This window comes from Myotis nattereri (genome assembly GCF_964212035.1).
Source record: "Myotis nattereri genome assembly, chromosome: 8".
In the NCBI taxonomy this organism is placed as follows: domain Eukaryota; kingdom Metazoa; phylum Chordata; class Mammalia; order Chiroptera; family Vespertilionidae; genus Myotis; species Myotis nattereri.
This window is the reverse complement of record NC_138083.1, coordinates 38,308,419-38,329,110: the sequence shown is the minus strand read 5'-3', so window position 1 is coordinate 38,329,110 and position 20,692 is coordinate 38,308,419. Positions and strand designations below refer to the sequence as shown.

At 41.2% G+C, this 20,692-nt stretch overlaps 2 protein-coding genes across 2 annotated transcripts in view; both read left to right on the top strand.

The window, feature by feature from the left end:
• LOC308523720 (protein MROH8-like) overlaps positions 1-2,086 on the top strand; it is a gene marked incomplete at its 5' end in the record, with an annotated part of 27,341 nt that extends 25,255 nt beyond the window's left edge. The window contains one exon of the mRNA XM_081097720.1: positions 509-2,086. Within this exon, the coding sequence (XP_080953846.1) occupies positions 509-766 (258 nt within the window). The 3' untranslated portion in view covers positions 767-2,086. The remainder of the gene's footprint in view (positions 1-508) is intronic.
• LOC308523299 (protein MROH8-like) lies at positions 1,585-20,692 on the top strand. The gene is made up of 8 exons (XM_081097096.1): positions 1,585-2,267; positions 3,248-3,400; positions 5,513-5,673; positions 9,375-9,510; positions 15,790-15,980; positions 17,008-17,145; positions 17,860-18,000; positions 19,653-20,692. The coding sequence occupies exons 1-7, from the start codon at positions 2,193-2,195 to the stop codon at positions 17,915-17,917; spliced, it is 912 nt and encodes a 303-aa protein (XP_080953222.1). The 5' UTR covers positions 1,585-2,192; the 3' UTR covers positions 17,918-18,000; positions 19,653-20,692.

Genomic DNA, 20,692 nt, shown 5'->3' with positions numbered 1-20,692 from the left:
CTGATATGGCTTTTGCCTGCTACTTTACTTTTTTTTCATAATAAAGCAAACTATCAATAAATAAATTTTAAAGTAGTATTAAATGGTATACCTCAACTTTGTATCCAACTTTTTCACTTATTAGACTAGCAACACCTTATTATAAATTCCTAGGATACTTAATTTCTAATTATTATATTCAGAGTCGCTAAACAATAGTTCTCTTTACTATTGGATAGTTTTTTTCAATGTGGGGCCTTTAAAAACAGTGCTAGAATGAACATCTTTACGTATAAACTTTTTGAAATTCCAGATTGCTTACTTAGTTTAGAAGTTACCACATTTACTATCATTTGCTGGACATACTGTATCCATACATGTTAAATGTTAACTTTCAAAAGACCCAAGGGCTGAATGCAACTCTTGCACTTCTCTTGAATAGATGGTGGAAGTAGAATTCTCAACAACTTAAATCTAAGGCACTAAATACACCTGTATTCCAATGGCATTTTTCTTTTCTCTCAACTAGCTTCCACTGCGATTCCAAAGACTTGGACACCTAGTGGCTCTAATGGTTCTACTGTGTGGAGACCCACTGAAAGAGGTGGCTGAGGAGGCTGCAGAGGGCACGCACTATCTGCTGCACATCACCTTGCGGCTGAAGTGTAAGGCACCGCTGAAAGCAGCCAAGCCCTACATAAGTTCTCTAGCACAACACAAGCTCCAATCCTCCTGCGCCCTCACTCCCCACATCCTAGAAAGCCTTTTTTACAGTGGTTTACAATGAGAAAGGTTCATAGTCCATAGGATGAGATGGAGCAACACTGACTTAATAATTAGAATCATAACACTGGGTCAGACCCACAGTGTCAGCCATATACATGGCCATGGAGTTAGGAGTGTCTAAACATGTAACACTCTGGACACGCTGGAGTGATTAGTTTGGGCAGAAGTGGAAGAGGCTCTTGCCATCATTTGGGCCTTCGTTCATTTATTTATCTCATAAATGTTTACTGAGTACTTACTTGGGATACAATAGTAACCAGAATATAAGCCATCCGGTCCTTATATGACATAGTCACAGGGGTGGGCAAACTTTTTGACTCGAGGGCCACAATGGGTTCTTAAACTGGACCGGAGGGCCGGAACAAAAGCATGGATGGAGTGTTTGTGTGAACTAATATAAATTCAAAGTAAACATCATTACATAAAAAGGTACGGTCTTTTTTTTTTTTTTTAGTTTTATTCATTTCAAACAGGCCGGATCCGGCCCGCGGGCCGTAGTTTGCCCACGGCTGGTCTAGAGTGTGAGTCAGACAATCAAAGAATCAACAAATAACTATTATTGTAAATAAAGATAACTGCTGTGAAGGGAAACTACAGGGGCTATGAGTAAGAATTAAATCTAGTGTGGGATTCAAAAAAGTCTCTGAAGATAATCTGAAAAATAAAGAATATTAGCAAGGAGGTATGATGACCTCCATGCTTCCCAAAGTAATAATCTAATCTCTGGGCAGCTCCAAGTATGAGGACAGTTTACCAAGACATACAATTAAGGAACTACAACTGATTATTCATTCAATAAGTATATATGAAGCATTTATTGTTTTTAAGGGGAGCACTGGTGAACAAGACAGACAAAGTCCCTTCCCCTAGAAGCTTATTTTCCAGTTGGAGAGACAGTATCCTCAACCAAGGGCTCAAAGACTTCCCATAGATAAGTTTCTAGGGAACATGAGAAAAACAGGGCACTGCGAGGGAGTACTGGCAGACTCAACAATCAGCAAAACCATACACATAAAAAATTCTGATATCAGAATTATCAGACACAGTAGAAAATTGTGCAACTTTTTTGTGGGGACCTGAGTTTCATCGGGAGATCCCTCAAAAGTCTTGTCTTGATTGTACTCCTAACTCACTCAAAAGCTCTGCTCTTACAAAAAGCTCTTCTTTTTCTTTCAGCCCTTCTTGTATATTATCCTATAACAGAGGGGAAACAAATCAGCCTTCAGATTTACACACACTCCTTCCCCAGGCATTTTTATTCAAGTGAAAAAGACAAGAAGAGTGACATCTTGGGATTCACTTCAACCTGGAAATCAACCAGACTTGCAAAATCAGAAGAAAGAAATAAGCCAGAAGGTATAATATTTCGTATTTTCTTCTCAGATATCACTGAGGACAAGAAAAATCACCCAATCTTGAGAGGAGCAATGAAAAACTGTCAAGAACTCCTAGAATTCTACAGTATTAAACAGTTCTACACGTGTCCCTTCAAAATTGCCAAGGTAATCAGAATGGCAAAAATTAAGACAAACATCTTGAGGTGTTGGAGAGAATGAGAAACAGAAGTCTCGTACATTTGTTCACGGGAATGTAAAATGGTAAAAATACTTGGGGAAAAGTTCTGGCAATGTATTATATGGGGCCAATGTCACTGGATAGCTCTTCAGACATGCTCTGCTCCCACTAATTGTCCCCCTAACCCTAGCCAGCCTCTTGCATGTATAAAACCTTGTTACAAAAAGGAGCTGTAAGAGAATGTAGTTGAGCCAAAAAGCCATACACTTTTTAGTTAATGTATTTATTCATTATATTTAAGCATCTACTAGGTACCAGGCACTATGTTAGGGAATATGAGGGGAAAGAAAACCTACAGATCTTGTTCATGTAGGGTCAAAGGTATCAGGTAATTTTAATTCTCTGCATCAGTTTCCTCATCTGTACAAGGGGGATCTGTAAAAATTAGGATCACTCAAATGCTGTAAGGGTTAAATGAGATGCTTGTATGGAAAATGCCTTGCTTAGTGCCTGTCACATAGTAAGTGCCTAATCAGTTATACCTATTAAAATCAAGGGAAGGACTTTATACACTGGCAAGTGGAATGAGAAGCAGAATGGCACATTCTTTTAATACATTGTCTCCAGACAAGGTATTTTAGCGATGCCTCAGACTCTGTCAGCCATACTAGTTTAGCACTAGGGCCTTTCCTTTAATTCTGTTCCTATAAAAGTGGGACTCTTTCTGCGGATCTCAGTAATAAACCTTCTTACTAACAGTCAGAGCTATAAAAGGTCATGCACAGACCCAGCAGTGGACATTCGGGTTACTTCCAGCTTTTCACTTTTATAAGCAAAATTGAAGTAAGCAGCATTGTACATACTAGTATTTAAACTCTTCTCTGATTGTTAACTTATAATTGATTCCTTGTTCAGGGCTCTGTCATACCATGTAACTTGGAAGTTCATTTTTCTTAAATCATTTCAGATCTTCGAAGTTTTTCTCGATTCAAATGAGCTCTGCCAGTTTGTACTGACTATATTGGATGGCCTAAAAAATCTGGAACATTCCTGTACCCAGCAATTAGCCGGAGAATTGCTGATGTCATTGGTAGAAAATGTGGAGTTCCGATTTGAGAAGGTAAAAAGCTCCATGGCTCTTTCCTGGGTTTAAAATATCAGCTAGAGCTCTCCTTCCTGCAGCTACTGAGATCTCTCCTACTGCTTCTTTTCAGCTGACAACAACTACTGAAGGAGAGCAAGGCCAACCTTTAGTCCATTTGGTCAATGTTGAATATTCATCCTTTCAACAAGTATATCATAAATGACAACTGTGTATGCAGCTAGGGAGGGAACTTTTTTTAAATCTAAGGTGTAATCCATATTTTTCAAAAGAGTATTGTTTTGCTGGAAAGATATAATTAACACATATGAGAATGGTAACTTCAATTTAGATCCTCATTCAGGTTAATTAATGGTGTTACATTTTTATTTTTTAAAACATATGTTTATTGATTTGAGAGAGGAAGGAAGAGAGAGAGATAGAAACATCAATGATGAGAGAGAATCATTGATTGGTTGCCTCCTGCACGCCTCCTACTGGGGATTGAGCCCACAACCTGGGCATGTGCCCTGACCAAGAATTGAACCATGACCTCCTGGTTCATAGGTTGACTCTCGGCCACTGAACCATGCTAATCAGGCAGTGATGTCAAATTTTAAAAAATCAAGCCATCGGTGATCCTAGAAGGGGGCCAACTTAGTATAAAATCAAGAAAGTTTATGTAAATGTATCGAAAACGGAAACATCAAGAAATAACAATGTAGTTATATCACTTAGAAATATGGAAGGACATGGGAAGAGATAAAAGTAGTTATCTCTGAATAACAGATCTGGGGGATAGACAAGAGAGAGCCTTGAAATACCACTGGACCTTTAAAATTGTGTGCACTTTGGTAAAAATAAAAAGTAATTCTTAAATTATGAAAACCCATTTTTAAAGCTATTAAAATAGCAAAGATGCCGAAAGCGGTTTGGCTCAGTGGATAGAGCGTCGGCCTGCGGACTGAAAGGTCCCGGGTTCGATTCCGGTCAGGGGCATGTACCTTGGTTGCGGGCATATCCCCAGTGGGAGATGTCCAAGAGGCAGCTGGTCGATGTTTCTCTCATCGATGTTTCTAACTCTCTCTCTCTCTCCCTTCCTCTCTGTAAAAAATCAATAAAATATATAAAAAAAAAAGAAGAAGTAGAGTATATGTTCTAGGATTCGTTTGGTGACTCAACAGTGTTATCAGAGAGACAGGGGCTTTTGCATCTTTCTGCTTTGCCTGTTCATATAGCCAGAGGTACTTGCCACAGTTTCAGACTTTATGACCCAGCAAAGAAAAAATGCTTTCCTTCTGTCCCTTTAATCAGAGGACACTCTTTCCCAGTACCCCCCAGTGGGTTTTCCCTCATGTTTTACTGGCCAGGACTGACATCACCTGCCATCCTTAAACCAGTTTCTGGCAGCTGGTGGTAATGACAGCCATTTTATATGAGGTTGTTGAGGACTGCCTCTCAGACACTGACATTTCCACAGAGCCCTGAAGTGATGAGTCTGAGCAGGAAGAGAGGTTCAAGCAGAGAAATGGACCAAAGTCCGATGGCAGGCATGACTCCTCTGTCAATCTCAGAATCAAAATGAAAAAATCCAAGCTTTCTTGCAACACTAAACTTAGTAATTTATCTTATTATAAAATCAATACATAATCATTAAAGAAAAATTAGAAAAATATATAAGCAAAAGCCTGGCTGGCGTGGCTCAGTGGTTGAGCATCAGCTTATGAACCAGGACATTGTGGTTTGATTCCCAGTCAGGGCATTCCCAGCCGAGGTTGTGGGCTCGATACCCAGTGGGGAGCATGCAGGAGGCAGCCGATCAATGATTTTCTCTCATCATTGATGTTTCTATCTCTAGTTCCCTCTCCTTTCCTCTCTGAAATCAATAAAAAAATATATGTAAGCAAAAAATTAGTATCACTCAAAGACACATTACTGACATCTTTGTATATATGGTCTTCCAAAAACTTTTATATGCATATACTTACATACAGATAAGTTTTAAGTAGATTTAATAATAAACTTCAAAAAAAAAATAAAGATTCTGTTTTAAAAGTCATCCCAGGACCTTTCAGAAATAACCACAATATTCTCAGTAACTATCAATGTCCCACAGGATTAAGGTCTTAGTCATTTCTTTTTCCTCTTCAGGTACCAGAGATTGTGGGAGTTATCTGTGCCCAGCTATCCATGATCAGTCAGCCTAGTGTCCGCCAACAAGTCATAACTATCGTGAGTTTGCTTATCTCCAGGCCCAAGTACACAGATATAGTGATCAGCTACCTTCTGTATCATCCTGTACCATATGACAGGTAACAGAACCTGATACAACCTCTGGGTGTGTGACACATGGTTGTAGTATTGTAGAACATGGTTGCCCTAAAAAATGTATCCTTATAAGGTATTAAGATATAAACAGATGCCTGCAATATAAGTCAGAATATAATGCTAAACACAAAGAAATAATTCAACAAATCCAGAATAGAGAACATTTACAAAATGGTTGGGCTGAACTCCTCAAAGAAGTTAATGTCACAAAAGAAAAAATGGTGCAGGGAGCACTGTTCTTGAATTTTAAAAAAGGAAAGAGACATAACCAAATGCAATATGTGACTTTGTTTGAATCCTGGATGAAAAGCAAATGCTTAAAATTTTTGAGGAAATTTAAGTAGAGACTCTATGCTAGATTATTAAATAAATTTAATTTTCTGAGGTGTGAAATGATAATATGGTTATACAGAAGAATGTCCTTATTCTTAGGAGATAGATGTTGAAGTATTTAGGGATAGATGTCAGAATGTCTGCAATGCACTTAAGAAAGATTTAGCAAAAAATAGATACAGCCCTGACCAGTTTGGCTCAGTGGCTAGAGCATCGGCCTGTGGACTGAAGAGTCCCAGGTTCGATTCCGGTCAAGGGCATGTACCTTGGTTGCGGGCACATCCCCAGTAGTGGATGCGCAGGAGGCAGCTGATCGATGTTTCTCTCTCATGGATGTTTCTAACTCTCTATCCCTCTCCCTTCCTCTCGTTAAAAAAAAAATCAATAAAATATATTAAAAAAAATAGATACACATTTTTTTTAAAAAGAATAGAATCATAGAGAGGAACAGACAAGATGTTTGTTTTGAGGTTGTTGTTTTTTTAGATTAGTGATAAGTGGTTTTCATAGTTGGAGTCCCCCGGGAAGTTCCAGGAGATGCCTTATGGGGAAGGCAGTGAGGCATCAGGAGAGGGCTCCAGGTGCCCCCAACCCCACTCCACTTTACCCAGAGTAGCACCCCTTTTATCTGCTTTATAGTATATTGTGATTCTGGGTAATTATTTAATTTGAAGAAAAGATTTCTCAGCTTCAAACTGTTCAAAAAACACTTTCAATGAATGGTTCCACAGAATGCTTTGGTATAGTGCCGATGTTTTTATGAGCTGAACTTACACATTCTGCCACTAAATCAAATACAGGATGACTTTAACTCATCCAAAGGAAAAAATAGTTCATACAGGTTTTTTAAAAAATATTCTGACTTTTATATATTTCTGTAATGTATTTTTAAATCTTTACTACTTGCTTCAGTTTAGCTACACTAGATTCTTGTATAAAGCACTTGATTTAGGATAAATATTAACTATATCTAGCTATTTTAAGTGCAATTTTAGCATTATTTTATTGTTTGTATGTGTTCTAGCTCTTGGATGACTTTGAGAAAACTACTGCTTTAGATAATATGAGAATGTGGATTCTGTTAGAAATAAAATGACTTAGGAAACTTCATTCTGATTATGTTTTTGGTCACTTACCTGAAGCCCATTAGTTTGTTTACAGATCGGCGTAATTGTTCTTAGGAGTCTGTGTGCTGTTAGGCACTGGGGAAATAATGGACAGGACATGGACCCTGCCCTCGAGCAGCACACTATTTGGTAGCAGACATAGATGAATAACAGAGGATGCCAAAGCAAAATAAGAGAGTTCTGTGGAAACCCCTAGGAGGAAACTTAATTAGATGAAGGATTGGTAAAGGATTTCTGAAAGAAGGGATGTCCCTAGCTGAGTTTTTAGTGTAAATTACCATGTAGATGGTAGGAAGGGGGATGGGAAGAGACCATCTAGACAGAAAGTATAAAGAAAATAAATACCAGGAAGGTATGAAACAGTTTAATGAATGCTCATTCCCAAATGATGGGCAAACAAAAACAATGTCACATCTACAGACTCAGTATCACTGAAGTGAGACCTGTTTCTTATTTTTAACAAATTCCCAGATGATTTTTTTTACACTAAACTTTGAGAAGGCTTATAGGCCCATGTGTGTGTGTTCCTAATTCAAATGTATTCCCAGCACACTTAGAGATGTGCAGACCCAAAAGCATTTTGAAACACTTCTTTCAAAATAAATAGCTTTTTCTTTTTAAAAATATGTTTTTATTGATTTTGGAAATAGGAAGGGACAGAAAGAGAAACATCCATGAGAGAGAGAAACTTTGATTGGCTGCCTCCTGCAAGGATCGAGCCTGAAACCTGGGTATGTGCCCTGATTGGGAATCAAACCTTTGACCTTTTGGTGCAGAGACAACGCTCACCAACTGAGCCACACCGGCCAGGGCACAATAAATAGCTTCTTAAGTACTTTATCTACTCCCTCAGGAATTCAGAGAAAAAAATCAAAAGTAAGTAAATAGGAATTTCTTAGTTTCACCCCAGAATGAATGTTAATATTCTACAATCTGTTTCCCCAGTCAAGAGCCTTTTCAATATCCCACACTGCATCTATCTTCCCTTCAGGAATTCTTTAGAAACTTACTTTGTATTATTCACAGACTAGAGGCCTGGTGAACGAATTTGTGTACAGATGAGGTCCAGCTGACCCGCTCTGATCAGAGTGATCGGGCCCAGCCGGCTGCGGGGAGGGGCCACGGGTGGTTGGCCAGCTGCCCCCGCCCCCTGGTCAAACTCCAGGTTGAACTTCCCATCGAGGGGATAATTTGCATATTAGCCTTTTATTATACAGGATTCATATTACCAAAGTAAGGAGCGGAAATGTAGGAATAATCTTTAAGTCTCTCAGTTTTTAGAGTGATTCTAAGCAGGTAGTTGGAAAATCATGCTTTACAAAAACACTGAGTCTAGCACACAAAGATTTTGAGTTAAAACATGAGTAGCTCCCAATCTTCTCATCTTTCCCCATAATGCTCCTCCACAGTGTTTATATAAGTCAGGCCCTACCTTTGAGTCAGTGATAGAAGAGAAGTTATTACATGCTACTTTTAAGAAGAGATACCTTCTAAAGAAGATCAAAGCTTTATTTCAAGGCTTGACCTTAGCCAAAATTTGAAGACCATATACTAGATTGAATAAGTATGTCTTTAAATGCCTTCTGTAAGCTTGGCATTGTGCTAGGCCCTGAGGGATTCATAGAAGCCAGAGGTATTCCCTGCCTCAGAGGGAACAGGTGGACACACCTAAGAGAACTGACAATAGCACATTGAGACTGAGGCAACCTCTCAACAAACTAATTTTTAAAGTGTTCTGGGCACTCTCATGAGTGACATGGTGATGAAGCAGCAAAGGCTTCATAGAAAAGAGGACTTTGGAGCTGGACCTAGAAGGATGTTGATGGGCAGAGGAGAGTTTTGGAAAGGGCCTTTCAGTTTAAGGAAATGACTTAAACAAAGATGTAGGGTTTTCAAAGTTCATTGTTTATTTGGTGAAGGTGAATAGTTTGGGTAGCTAGAGCACAAAGTATGTGATAGGGAAGTTATGAGACTGAAAAGGTAAGTTAGGGCCAGTTTGTGAATGTCTTGAAGTCTGTGCTGAAGCAATGGGAACTTTGGTCTATAAAACCTTGGGAATTACTAGTACTGTTATGAAATCAGAGAGTAAGTGTTTTGCCACCCTGAAGAACTAAACAGCAGGAAACCTCTTATAGATTGGATTCTAAACAGAATCTAAACACATTGTGGTCATGATAGGCCTGGAATAAGCCGTTTTCCTGAACCTTCTTACTCTGGTTTTCTAGAAATCTGGCTGAGATGTGGAGAACCCTGAAGGTGGAGGTGCCCAGCACAACAGGGATCCTGTTGAGGCTCCTGAGGAAGCTGCAGACATGCCATAATGAGCCCACCCAGGAGAAGATGGCCTATGTGGCTGTTGCTGTAAGTCATTGAGCTGTGCCCCTCCAACTTCAGCCCACCATGCTGCCCCCTTAGGATGACTGGCCCAACACCCTATCTGGAGAGTGTTCCTTTTGGTTCCGCTCAAAGTTTGCTTCTGTCATCCATTTATAAATCTACAGTGTCTCTACCAATGGATTGACATGGATGGGGCTGAGGAGAGTGAAGCAATCAGTATGGTTTATAAGTTTTAAACATTCCTTCCCTCAACCTTAAAAGATATATATCATCATCGTTAAAAGTAATACAAACCTGTTAAAAAATTTTTCAAATAATACAGAAGAATATAAATTAGAAAGCAAAGGTCCTCCTTAAGCAGAGGTTTGCAAACCTTTTCTGTAAAGGACCAGATGGTAATGTTTAAATAATGGCCATACCATTTCCCTAAAAATGAACTTTTTAGAAGTGTTTATACATAAATGAAGTTTTTGTATATGTATTTGGTATACTTTTTTCCTTTTAAATAGACTTTATTTTTTTTTAAGATATTTTTATTGATTTCAGAGAGGAAGGGAGAGGGAGATAGATATAGAAACATCAATGATGAGAGAGAATCATTGATCAGCTGCCTCCTGCACGCCCCACACTGGGGATCGAGCCCACAGCCTGGGCATGTGCCCTGACTGGGAATCGAACCATAGGTCAATGCTCAACATTGACACACAGTGTGTCACTGAGACACACTGGCCAACTAGACTTTATTTTTTAAAGAGTTTTAGGTTTACAGCAAAATAGAGCAGAAAATACAGCGTTCCTATGTACTCCCTGTCCAGTGTATGCACAGCCTCCCCCTCTTATCCACATGTACTTTTTACTTTATTTTCTTTCCAACCAGTTTATGGTTCAGCTTTCCCTGACCTAAGGTATCATCACACTTTTTTTTAGCTTCCAAAAATACTTTGATATCTCTAGTCTGCTATTGTCTCCTCTCCTATTCTGGTTCTTGTAGATTTATGCCTTTTTAAAAATCCCTGTAATGCCATTTTAGTGCAATTCTAGGAGTTAGGACAGATAAAGCTATTTAACTATATTAGTCTATAAAATTATTTGTGCATATACATATATATATACTAGAGGCCGGGTGCACAAAAATTTGTGAACTCAGGGGGGAGGGGGGTCCCTCAGCCCAGCCTGTGCCCTCTCACAGTCTGGGACCCCTCGGGAGATAACGACCTGCTGGCTTAGGCCTGCTCCCAGGTGGCAGAGGGCAGGCCCAATCCCTAGGTGCAGCCCCTGGTCGGGCTCAGAGCAGGGCTGATTGGGGAGTGGGGGCTCCACCCCCTGTCATGCACAGAGCAGGGCGGATCAGGTTGCGATGCCACCCTCAGACACGCTCAGGGTAGGGCCGATTGGGGGGTTGGGGCACCGCCCCCTGTCACACTCAAGTCAGGGTCGATGGGGAGCTTGTGGCGCCAACCCCTGTCACGCACAGAGCAGGGCCAATCAAGGGGTTGGGGCGCTGCCCCTCACAGAGCAGGGCCCATCAGGGGGGTTGGAGCTCTGTACCCTGTCACGCACAGAGCAGGGCCGATCAGGGGGTTGAGGAGCTCCCCCCTGCCACTCACAGAGTAGGGCCGATAGGGGAGTTGGGGCACCGCCCCCTGTCACATACAGAACAGGGCGGATCAGGGGATTGGGGCGCCGCACCCTGTCACACTCAGGGCAGGGCCGATGGGGAGGTTATGGCTCTACCCCGTCACACACAGAGCAGGGCCCATGGGGGGCGGTTGGGGAGCCACCCTCTATCACCCACAGAGCAGGGCTGATCAGGGGGTTGGGGTGCTGCACCCTGTCACACATAGAGCCGCAGGGCGATCAGGGGGTTGGGGAGCTCCCCCCTATCAGGCACAGAGCAGGGCTGATCAGGGGGTTGGAGCGCCTTCCCCTGTCACGAACAGAGCAGGGTGAATAGGGAGGTTGTGGCCCCACCCCCTGTCACACACAGAGCCACAGGGTGATCAGGGGGTTTGGGCGCTGCCCCCTGTCACGATGATCCCGGTGCCGGGAGGCCTCACGGCTCCACTGATCCCAGTGCTGGGAGGCATATTACCCTTTTGCTATATAGGATGGAGGCCTGGTGCACGGGTGGGGGCCGGCTGGTTTGCCCTGAAGGGTGTCCTGGATCAGGTTGGGGTTCCCCGCTGGGGTGCCTGGCCAGTCTGGGTGAGGGGCTGAGGGCTGTTTTCAGGCTGGCGGGTGACTGAAGCTCACAACCGCTCCTTTTTTTCTTTTTTTTTGTATTCTGGGCCAGCTTTAGCTCTGAGGCTTGGCTCCAGCTCTTAGGCCTTGGCTGCGGAAAGCAGGTATCTGGTTTGTTTGGGTTCTATAATCGAAACACTGTTTCAACTCCAGCTCTGAGATCCTGGCTGGCTGAAAGCAGGTTTCTGGGGTTTTGTTTAGCTTCTATATTTGTAACAATGTTTCTTTTTTTTTTTAATTAAATCTTTATTGTTCAGATTATTACATTTGTTCCTCTATTTTCCCCCCATAACTCCCCTCCTCCCAGTTCCCGCCCCACCCTCCGCCCTCACTCCCCACCCACTGTCCTCATCCATAGGTGCACGATTTTTGTACAGTCTCTTCCCGCATCTCCCACACCCCTTTCCCCCCTCAAGAATAGTCAGTCCATTCCCTTTCTATGTCCCTGATTCTATTATGATCACCAGATTATTTATTCACTTGATTCTTAGATTCACTTGTTAATAGATGCATGTTTGTTGTTCATAATTTGTATCTTTACCTTTGTCTTCTTCTTCCTCTTCTTAAAGGATACCTTTCAGCATTTCATATAATACTGGTTTGGTGGTGATGAACTCCTTTAGCTTTTCTTTATCTGTGAGGCTCTTTATCTGAACTTCAGTTCTGAATGATCGCTTTGCTGGATAAAGTAATCTTGGTTGTAGGTTCTTGGCATTCATCACTTTGAATATTTCTTGCCATTCCCTTCTGGCCTGCAAAGTTTCTGTTGAGAAATCAGCTGACAGTTGTATGGGTATTCCCTTGTAGGTAACTGAGTTTCTTTCTCTTGCTGCTTTTAGGATTTTCTCTTTGTCTTTTGCTCTTGGCATTTTAATTATGATGTGTCTTGGTGTGGTCCTCTTTGGATTCCTTTTGTTTGGGGTTCTCTGCACTTCCTGGACTTGTAAGTCTATTTCTTTCACCAGGTGGGGGAAGTTTTCTGTCATTATTTCTTCAAATAGGTTTTCAATATCTTGCTCTCTCTCATCTCTGGCACCCCTATAATTCTGATGTTGGTACTCTTGAAGCTGTCCCAGAGGCCCCTTACACTATCTTTGTATTTTCGGATTTCTTTTTCATTTTGCTTTTCTGGTTGGGTGTTTTTTGCTTCTTCGCATTTCAAATCTTTGACTTGATTCTTGCGCTCCTCTGGTCTGCTGTTGGGAGTCTGTATAGTATTCGTTATTTCAGTCCGTGTATGCTTAATTTCTAGTTGGTTCTTTATCATAACATCGAGGGTCTCATTAGATTTCTTGAGGATCTCACTACATTTATCGGCGGCTTCTAGACAGTTCTTAAGAGACCTTAAAAGTGTGGTTCTGGCCGAAACCGGTTTGGCTCAGTGGATAGAGCATCGGCCTGCGGACTGAAAGGTCCCAGGTTCGATTCCGGTCAAGGGCATGTACCTGGGTTGCGGGCATATCCCCAGTAGGAGATGTGCAGGAGGCAGCTGATCGATGTTTCTCTCTCATCGATGTTTCTAACTCTCTATCTCTCTCCCTTCCTCTCTGTAAAAAATCAATAAAATATATTTAAAAAAAAAAAAGTGTGGTTCTGAACTCAATATCCTCCATTGACAGTTTTGTCCTTTTTCTTTGTCTCCGCATTTTTTATGCTTTCTTGGTGCACCCCCTAGTGGTCTTTGTGCGCAGTCTTGTTGTAGTTAAGCCTTGATTGTTGTCAGCAATACCGGGGGTGATTTGACCTCCAGGCTAACTGGCTATGAGAGTCCGCTGTGTCTGCAGTGGGAGAGCTTCTGTGCTGGATCTCTAGTGCGGTGCTGATCTAGCATTTGCCTGAGGCTATCCGGCAAATGGCTCTGTGCAGGGCTTGGGTGGGGCAGGTCTCCGGGTATCTACAGGGCAGGCTGGAGCGAGCAGTTATGGCTGCTCTCAGTTCCGTCCCTAGGGGCTCTGCCTCATAGAGTCCCAGCAACCGCTGCAAACCTCGGAGAGAAAGCTGCCTTCGAGTTCCGACCAAAGCCAGACAGTCCCGCTTCTCCCGTTTGAGTCTGGGTCCCTAGAGACTTGCCCGGATCTGGAGCTCAGAGTCTGAAACTCACTCCCAATTGAAAACAACAACCGCGCCCTCCGCCTCCAGCCTGCTCTGCGTGCACTCCGCACCTTAGTATTTCACTTCAGCACTGCGCCTCCTCTGAGTCTGGGTATGATATTCTCTTTTCTCCTAGTTGTATTTCCACTCAGCCAGCCTTCCTGTGGTTCTGGATGATGTCCATTCCGTCTTTTAGTTGTTTTTTGAAGTGGTTGTTCGAGGCAGCAATCTGGCGTTAACCTATGCTGCCATCTTGGTTTCTCCTGTAACAATGTTTCAAACTGCAAGCTCAGAGGGTGGCAGCGGCAGGCGGGGAACGTTGGAGTCCTCTGTCACTGAAGCAAGCAAGCCTCAGGTTCGCTTCAAGCTGCCTGGCTGCCAGCCGCCATCTTGGCTGGCAGTTAATTTGCATATCGCCCTGATTAGCCAATGGGCAGGGTAGTGGAGGTATGGCTAATTACCATGTTTCTCTTTTATTAGATAGGATATATATGATCATAATACATACTCTTTGATGACCTGCTGTTTTTATTTAACTATATATTACTACATTCCATATCAATATATGAGGCTCTCTGTTATCTTTTTCATGGTTGAATAGTAATTTATTTTTAATTACTTTTTTTAAAAATAGATAATACATAGTATTGAATCATTTATTTTATTATCAAGTTTCATATTAGTGAATATTTTAATAATTTTTAAACTTTTGCCATTAAAACAGTACTGTAGCAGACATAAATTTTGTTATACTGTACATACTAATTATTTAGGATAAAGTCCATTGAAGGGGAATTTCTAGGTCAAAGGGTGGGATTATTTAAACTTCTGATAATTTTCCCAGATGGTCCTCTAGAATGTTGCCCTCCTACGAGTCATGAATGGGAATGCCCACTTACCCACCCTCTCACTACATTGAGTATTACCAGTCTTTTTATTGTTGCCTACCTGATAGGTTAAAAAGAAACATTTTGTTTTTGTTTTTTAAATTTATCTTTATTGTTAAAGTATTACAGGTGACCCCTATATCCCCCAGTAATCCCCTTCAAAAGGAACATGTTTTAATTATAATTTTGTCATTGGTGAGGTGAAACATTTGTATATATTCTTTTTTAAAATCTTCATCCAAGGATATGCCTTTCATTGATTTTCAGAGAGAAAGGAAGATAGACAGAGAAACATCTATGTGAGAGAGAAAAACACTGATTGGTTGCCTCCTGCACACACCCCAACTGGGACCAAACCCGCAACCTAGGTATGTGCCCTGACCCGGAATCAAACGCACAACCTTTTGGCATACAACATGATGCTCCAACTGACTGAGCCACCTGACTAGGGCTGTATATGTTTTTTAATTGGTTATTTATAATTCTTCTTTTGTAACTCATCTGCTCATGTCCTATATGCCAGTGCATCTCAGTTTTAATATGCACACAAGCCACAGTCATCTAGAGATCTAATTGAAATACAGATTCTGATGCAGAAGGTCTGGGGTAGGGCTTTTTATTCTCCATTTTTAACCAGCTCTCATGTGATGCCAGTGCTACTGCTGTGTGTGGCCCACACTTTGAGTAGCAAGCCTTAACATTTTTTTTCTTACTGATATGTGAGAGCATTTTATATATTAAAGATATCACATTGATGCAAATACTTTCCCAGAGTATTATATTCTAACTTTGTTAATCATAAATTTTGCTTTGGCTTTTTATTTGCATGCAGATATGATAATAGTTTCCTTGATAGTTTACTTCTGGGTTTCAGGACTGCCCCTCACTCTTTGACAACTTTTAATGACCACTTTACTCCTATTCCTTTCCCCCCTCACTTTCATGTTCCTGCACTGAGTACCACTACTATTGTGCCTATGAGATAGTAGAACCAGAAAGCATGTTCTGGCACAAGCAGAAGCAAAGCAAGAATAACGATGAGGGCTAGCATGTTCAGCTCTGCTGTGTGCCTTTTCTACCACAGGCAACAGATGCCCTTTATGAGGTGTTTATGGGAAACGAGCTCCAAGAAGCCATGTTCCAACTCTTCCCTCAGCTTCTCATGACACTGCTCATCCAGATTCACCACAGCATCGACCTCACCATGTCTGAAGTCGCCATCCCACCTGGCCTGTACACAGAACAAGAAATGTCTTCAAAGGTTACTCCTTTGTGGTACTGCCCATTGTGATTTTATTGACCTTAACTAACACTCTAAGCACCGGGCACTGTAGTAAATGCAAGGATGGCCAAGATGTGGTCCCAACTGTGGAAGCACTTACAGTCTGCTACCTTCATGAGACATCAAGATGAAATGCCCAGGAATTATTCTGGCTGTTATTGGTTGTCCTTGGTTTTATTGATGCCAAGATAAATAAGGCTATCTGGGTCCAGATGCCCTGCAAAATAATGTGTGATATCATGCAAGCCTTTTTTGATAAATCAAGTAGAGACAGAGTTCAGCAAAACAGCCTTAAACCCACCTCCAAAACCATATTGATCCATAATTGAATAATTCCCTATTTCTGCTTTATTGCACAGAGAGGTATTTTTAGTTTCCAATTAGGGTATCCGTAGATTTTTAAAAATATATATTTTATTGATTTTTTTACAGAGCAGAAGGGAGAGGGATAGAGAGTTAGAAACATTGATGAGAGAGAAACATCGATCAGCTGCCTCCTGCACACCCCCTACTGGGGATGTGCCCTCAACCAAGGTACATGCCCTTGACTGAAATTGAACCTGGGACCCTTGAGTCCGCAGGCCAGCGCTCTAAACACTGAGCCAAACCAGTTAGGGCTCAGTAGATATTTTTTAAGTGTTTCTGTGGCACATGGATCTCTTTCAGTGATGTTATATCCAGGATACTAGTTCAATAAGTAATTTTTAAAAGTAATGGGGTAAAAAAAAAAAAGTAATGGAGTAAATTTATAGGGTATAAATAAGTAGTATCTAAATAAAGCTTTTTAAAAAAGCAGTGGGCATCAGCTTAGCATCCCATATAATTTGTTTTATCATAGATTTCTTTGAGGGGACCTTTCTAGTTCTTAGAGCATTGCAAGTTTTTTGGGGAATCTAGAAAGTAGAGAATTACAGTCTAGCAGCTATCAATGCCTGCCCTCCTCAGAGAGAGCAGGGTAATTGTGTGCTGTAAGTTTGAGGGGCCTGTTCTATTCACTTGTACTGTTTTTGTTTAATTTAGCTTTGCCATACAGGCTACAAAGACTCTCCTCCTCAGAACATTGTGCTTGCAGGAATTCAACATCATGGAAAAGAATGAAGGATGGACCCTCCTGGCAGGAAAAGATTGCCACCTTCAGGGAGTATCTCTGCTTGCCAAGTAAGTCTTCCTTGACATGCATACATGCTCTAAATCAGCATTGTTTTAAGGTATTCTCCCCCCTTTAGTTACCACAACAACCAAGGTTGGATAACCTTCTCATCATAGGGTGGGCAAATACCCATAATGCCAGGCAAATTTTTCAGAGGTCCTGGCCCTGCCATACCCTCCTGTGCACCTGCAGCTGGGCAAACACTTCTGTGGGGAAAATGCTCTCTATTTAGGAAAATTTCTAAGAGCTGTTCTGTTGGTGTTCTATTTTGCAGTGCATTGCTGAAAAGAAATCACGTCCTTGCACATAAGATCTTGTACTTGTTAGTCCCTCTTCTTAACCGAGGGAATGCTAAACATAAACTCACATCTGCAGGCTTTTTTGTGGAGGTAAGACTCCTTACTTAGAAGCTGGATTCAGGAAGTCTATAAAGCAGCAGGACCTGCCTTGCTAGGCCCTGTCCAACTTAGTGGCAGGCTATGATTCCTTTCAAACTTGGGATAGAAATAGTTTCAGATTCAAGCCTATTGAAATTTTTCTTTCCCCATATTCATCATTCAACATTCCTTATTTACCCCCAGTGTAGGCATCACCCTGTAATATATGTCCTGTATAGTAGAGGTTTTATAGGTAATAGTATCTTAGAGTTGGTGTGAAAGTGGCTCCTCTCATGAAAAAGGGCTCCAAGTTAACTTCTTTGGTTGATTTCTGGGTTCTTTCAGCTTCTCCAGAGTCCAGTGGCTAGGAGACTGCCCAGCATATACTCTATTGCCCGCTTGAAAGACTGGCTACATCATGGAAATAATATCTTTAAAATTCTCGCCCTGACGGGACTGTACTACATTATCAGACACCAGAAGATGGTAGGAGGGGCCCCCAGACTACAGATTCACAAGTCACAAATAAAACATACCCCAAAAAGACACACAAGAAACTGATAATAGCTGAGGCTGAAAATTGGGTGGTCTGGGCACATGGTGAGTGGGAGTGCATAGCTTTGTACCATTTGAAATGTATACCTAGAAAATATGCAAGTACAGACTATTAAGCATTTAATGAAATTTTTAAAAATAAAACAGCTAAGCCATACATATTCATAATACTTGAAACCTGCAGTTTGTGTACATTTCAAATCATTGTCATCACAACATGGGCAACATTCATGTGTCTTTTTATGCCTTGTACTATATTGCCTTATCATCTAGGACAGTGGTTCTCAACCTGTGGGTCGCGACCCCTTTGGGGGTCAAACGACCTTTTCACAGGGATCGTCTAAGACCATCGGAAAACACATATATAATTACACATTATTTTTGTGATTAATCACTATGCTTTAATTATGTTCAATTTGTAACAATGAAAATACATCCTGCATATCAGATATTTATATTATGATTCATAACAGTAGCAAAATTACAGTCATGAAGTAGCAACAAAAATAATTTTATGGTTGGGGGTCATCACAACATAAGGAACTGTATTAAAGGGTCGCAACGTTAGGAAGGTTGAGAACCACTGAGCTAGGACAAGAGTCACTGACATTCATGTTGAAAGCTCATTTTCCACAAGCCTAACTAGATGCTAAGCCAGGTCAGAAGAGAAAATTAACTCCTGAGGCTTCAATTTTATCAGTTTAACTCTATTTTCTTTTATTTCAAATACAGGGATGGGCAAAAATAGGTTTACAGTTTTGAGTACACAAAACACAGTTAATAAAGCTGTTGTAATCATTGTAACCTACATGTCTTTCTCCATGCAAACAACTGTAAACCTACTTTTGCCCATCCCTGTGTATATCTGAAATTCTGGTTGATTGGATATATGAATATTTGTGGCTTATTCTATTTAATTTTTACATGTATGTGTTTTTTAAAATATTTTTTATTGATTTCAGAGAGGGAGAGAGAGATAGAAACATCAGTGATGAGAGAGAATCATTAATGGGCTGCCTCCTACACACCCCTACAGGGGATCGAGCCTGCAACCTGGGCATGTGCCCTTGACCAGAACCGAACCTGGGACCCTTCAGTCCACAGGCCGATACTCTATCCACTGAGCCAAACCAGCTAGGGCATAATTTTTACATGTATGTTTTAAATTTTAAAGCCCTGAGAAGAACCCTTGTCAATTTCTGCTTGAATTCCTCCAGAGAATCTTTTAGCCTCTGTTTGAATACCTTTCATGATGGGAAACTTGCTGTGACCTAAACTAGCCATTCCACTTTCTCTCATTGTTAGGTGAACTGTTCCTTACATTAAGCCCAAGTACATATCACTTGACCTTCACGTGGTCCTATTTCTGCCCTGTGGGACAGCTCACAACAGCTCTGCTTCCTTCTCTACATGTCAGCACTACCAATGTGACAGAGGGCAGTCTTGCCTTCTTTATTCTGTATTCTTGAGTAGCCAAAAATTCAATAAGCACTGAGTACTGAGTAAAGGAGGGGAGCCCTACTTTGGTACCAGATGGAGTGCTATCAGGAGAGGTGATGCACTCACTCCCTTTGGGCACACAGAGGGAAGACATCCAGAGCCTGCTGCCGTGCATCTTAGACCTGTTGTGTGAATCTGATGAGAAGATTGTTTTGTTGGCCATCCAGATACTCCTGCTTCTCGTTAGAACAATGGATTTCTCTACCCTGGCTGCTATGATGAGGAAAACGTTCTCCTTATTTGGTGATGTAAGACAATGAAGGATACTTTCCTGGGGGGAAGGTAATTGGTATAACAGCACATAGAAGTTGGGATAATAATAAATACACTCTATTATGTAGTACTTTTTATGTTCAGAGCACTTTCAAATCTCCTCTCATAGGCCCTTCCAGGTAATCCGTAATGTTGCTAGGGTTGGTGTTACTGTTTTTCACATTTAAAAAACCTTGAAACATAAAGACTTGCCAAGTACTCCCCTGCTTCATGGGATGGGGAAGGAGTTTCTAAAAGGAAAGACATTATCTTTCATTTCAAGTAACAATCAGGACTGGGTCAAGATGGTAGACATATATCCCCATCCCAAGTCATAAAGATTTTTCAAAAGGAAATACATGAACCACAATGAACCACATCCTTGGAAGAGTCAAATATGCAAAGGCTGGGATTTTGACTTTCAGTAAAACAGCTATGGATGTTTACCACGTGTACCGGTACCGGTTAATAATGCAGATTTTTTCAATAGATGGAGTTACATATATGTTGATATATATGCAATTTGATATGTATGCTGTTTTGTTGTATTGACAGCAAGCTTCAAAACTTTATATGTCAAATTTTCTGAAGGTGTTAATATCATAGATATTTTTATGCTTAAAAATGTCGAATTTGCCCTAACCGGTTTGGCTCAGTGGATAGAGCGTTGGCCTGCAGACTGAAGTGTCCCACGTTCAATTCCAGCCAAAGGCATGTACCTTGGTTCCGGGCACACCCCCAGTAGGGGGTGTGCAGGAGGCAGCTGATCGATGTTTCTCTCTCATCAATGTTTCTGACTCTCTATCCCTCTCCCTTCCTCTCTGTAAAAAATCAATAAAATATATTTTTAAAAAATGTTGAATTTCGTGCC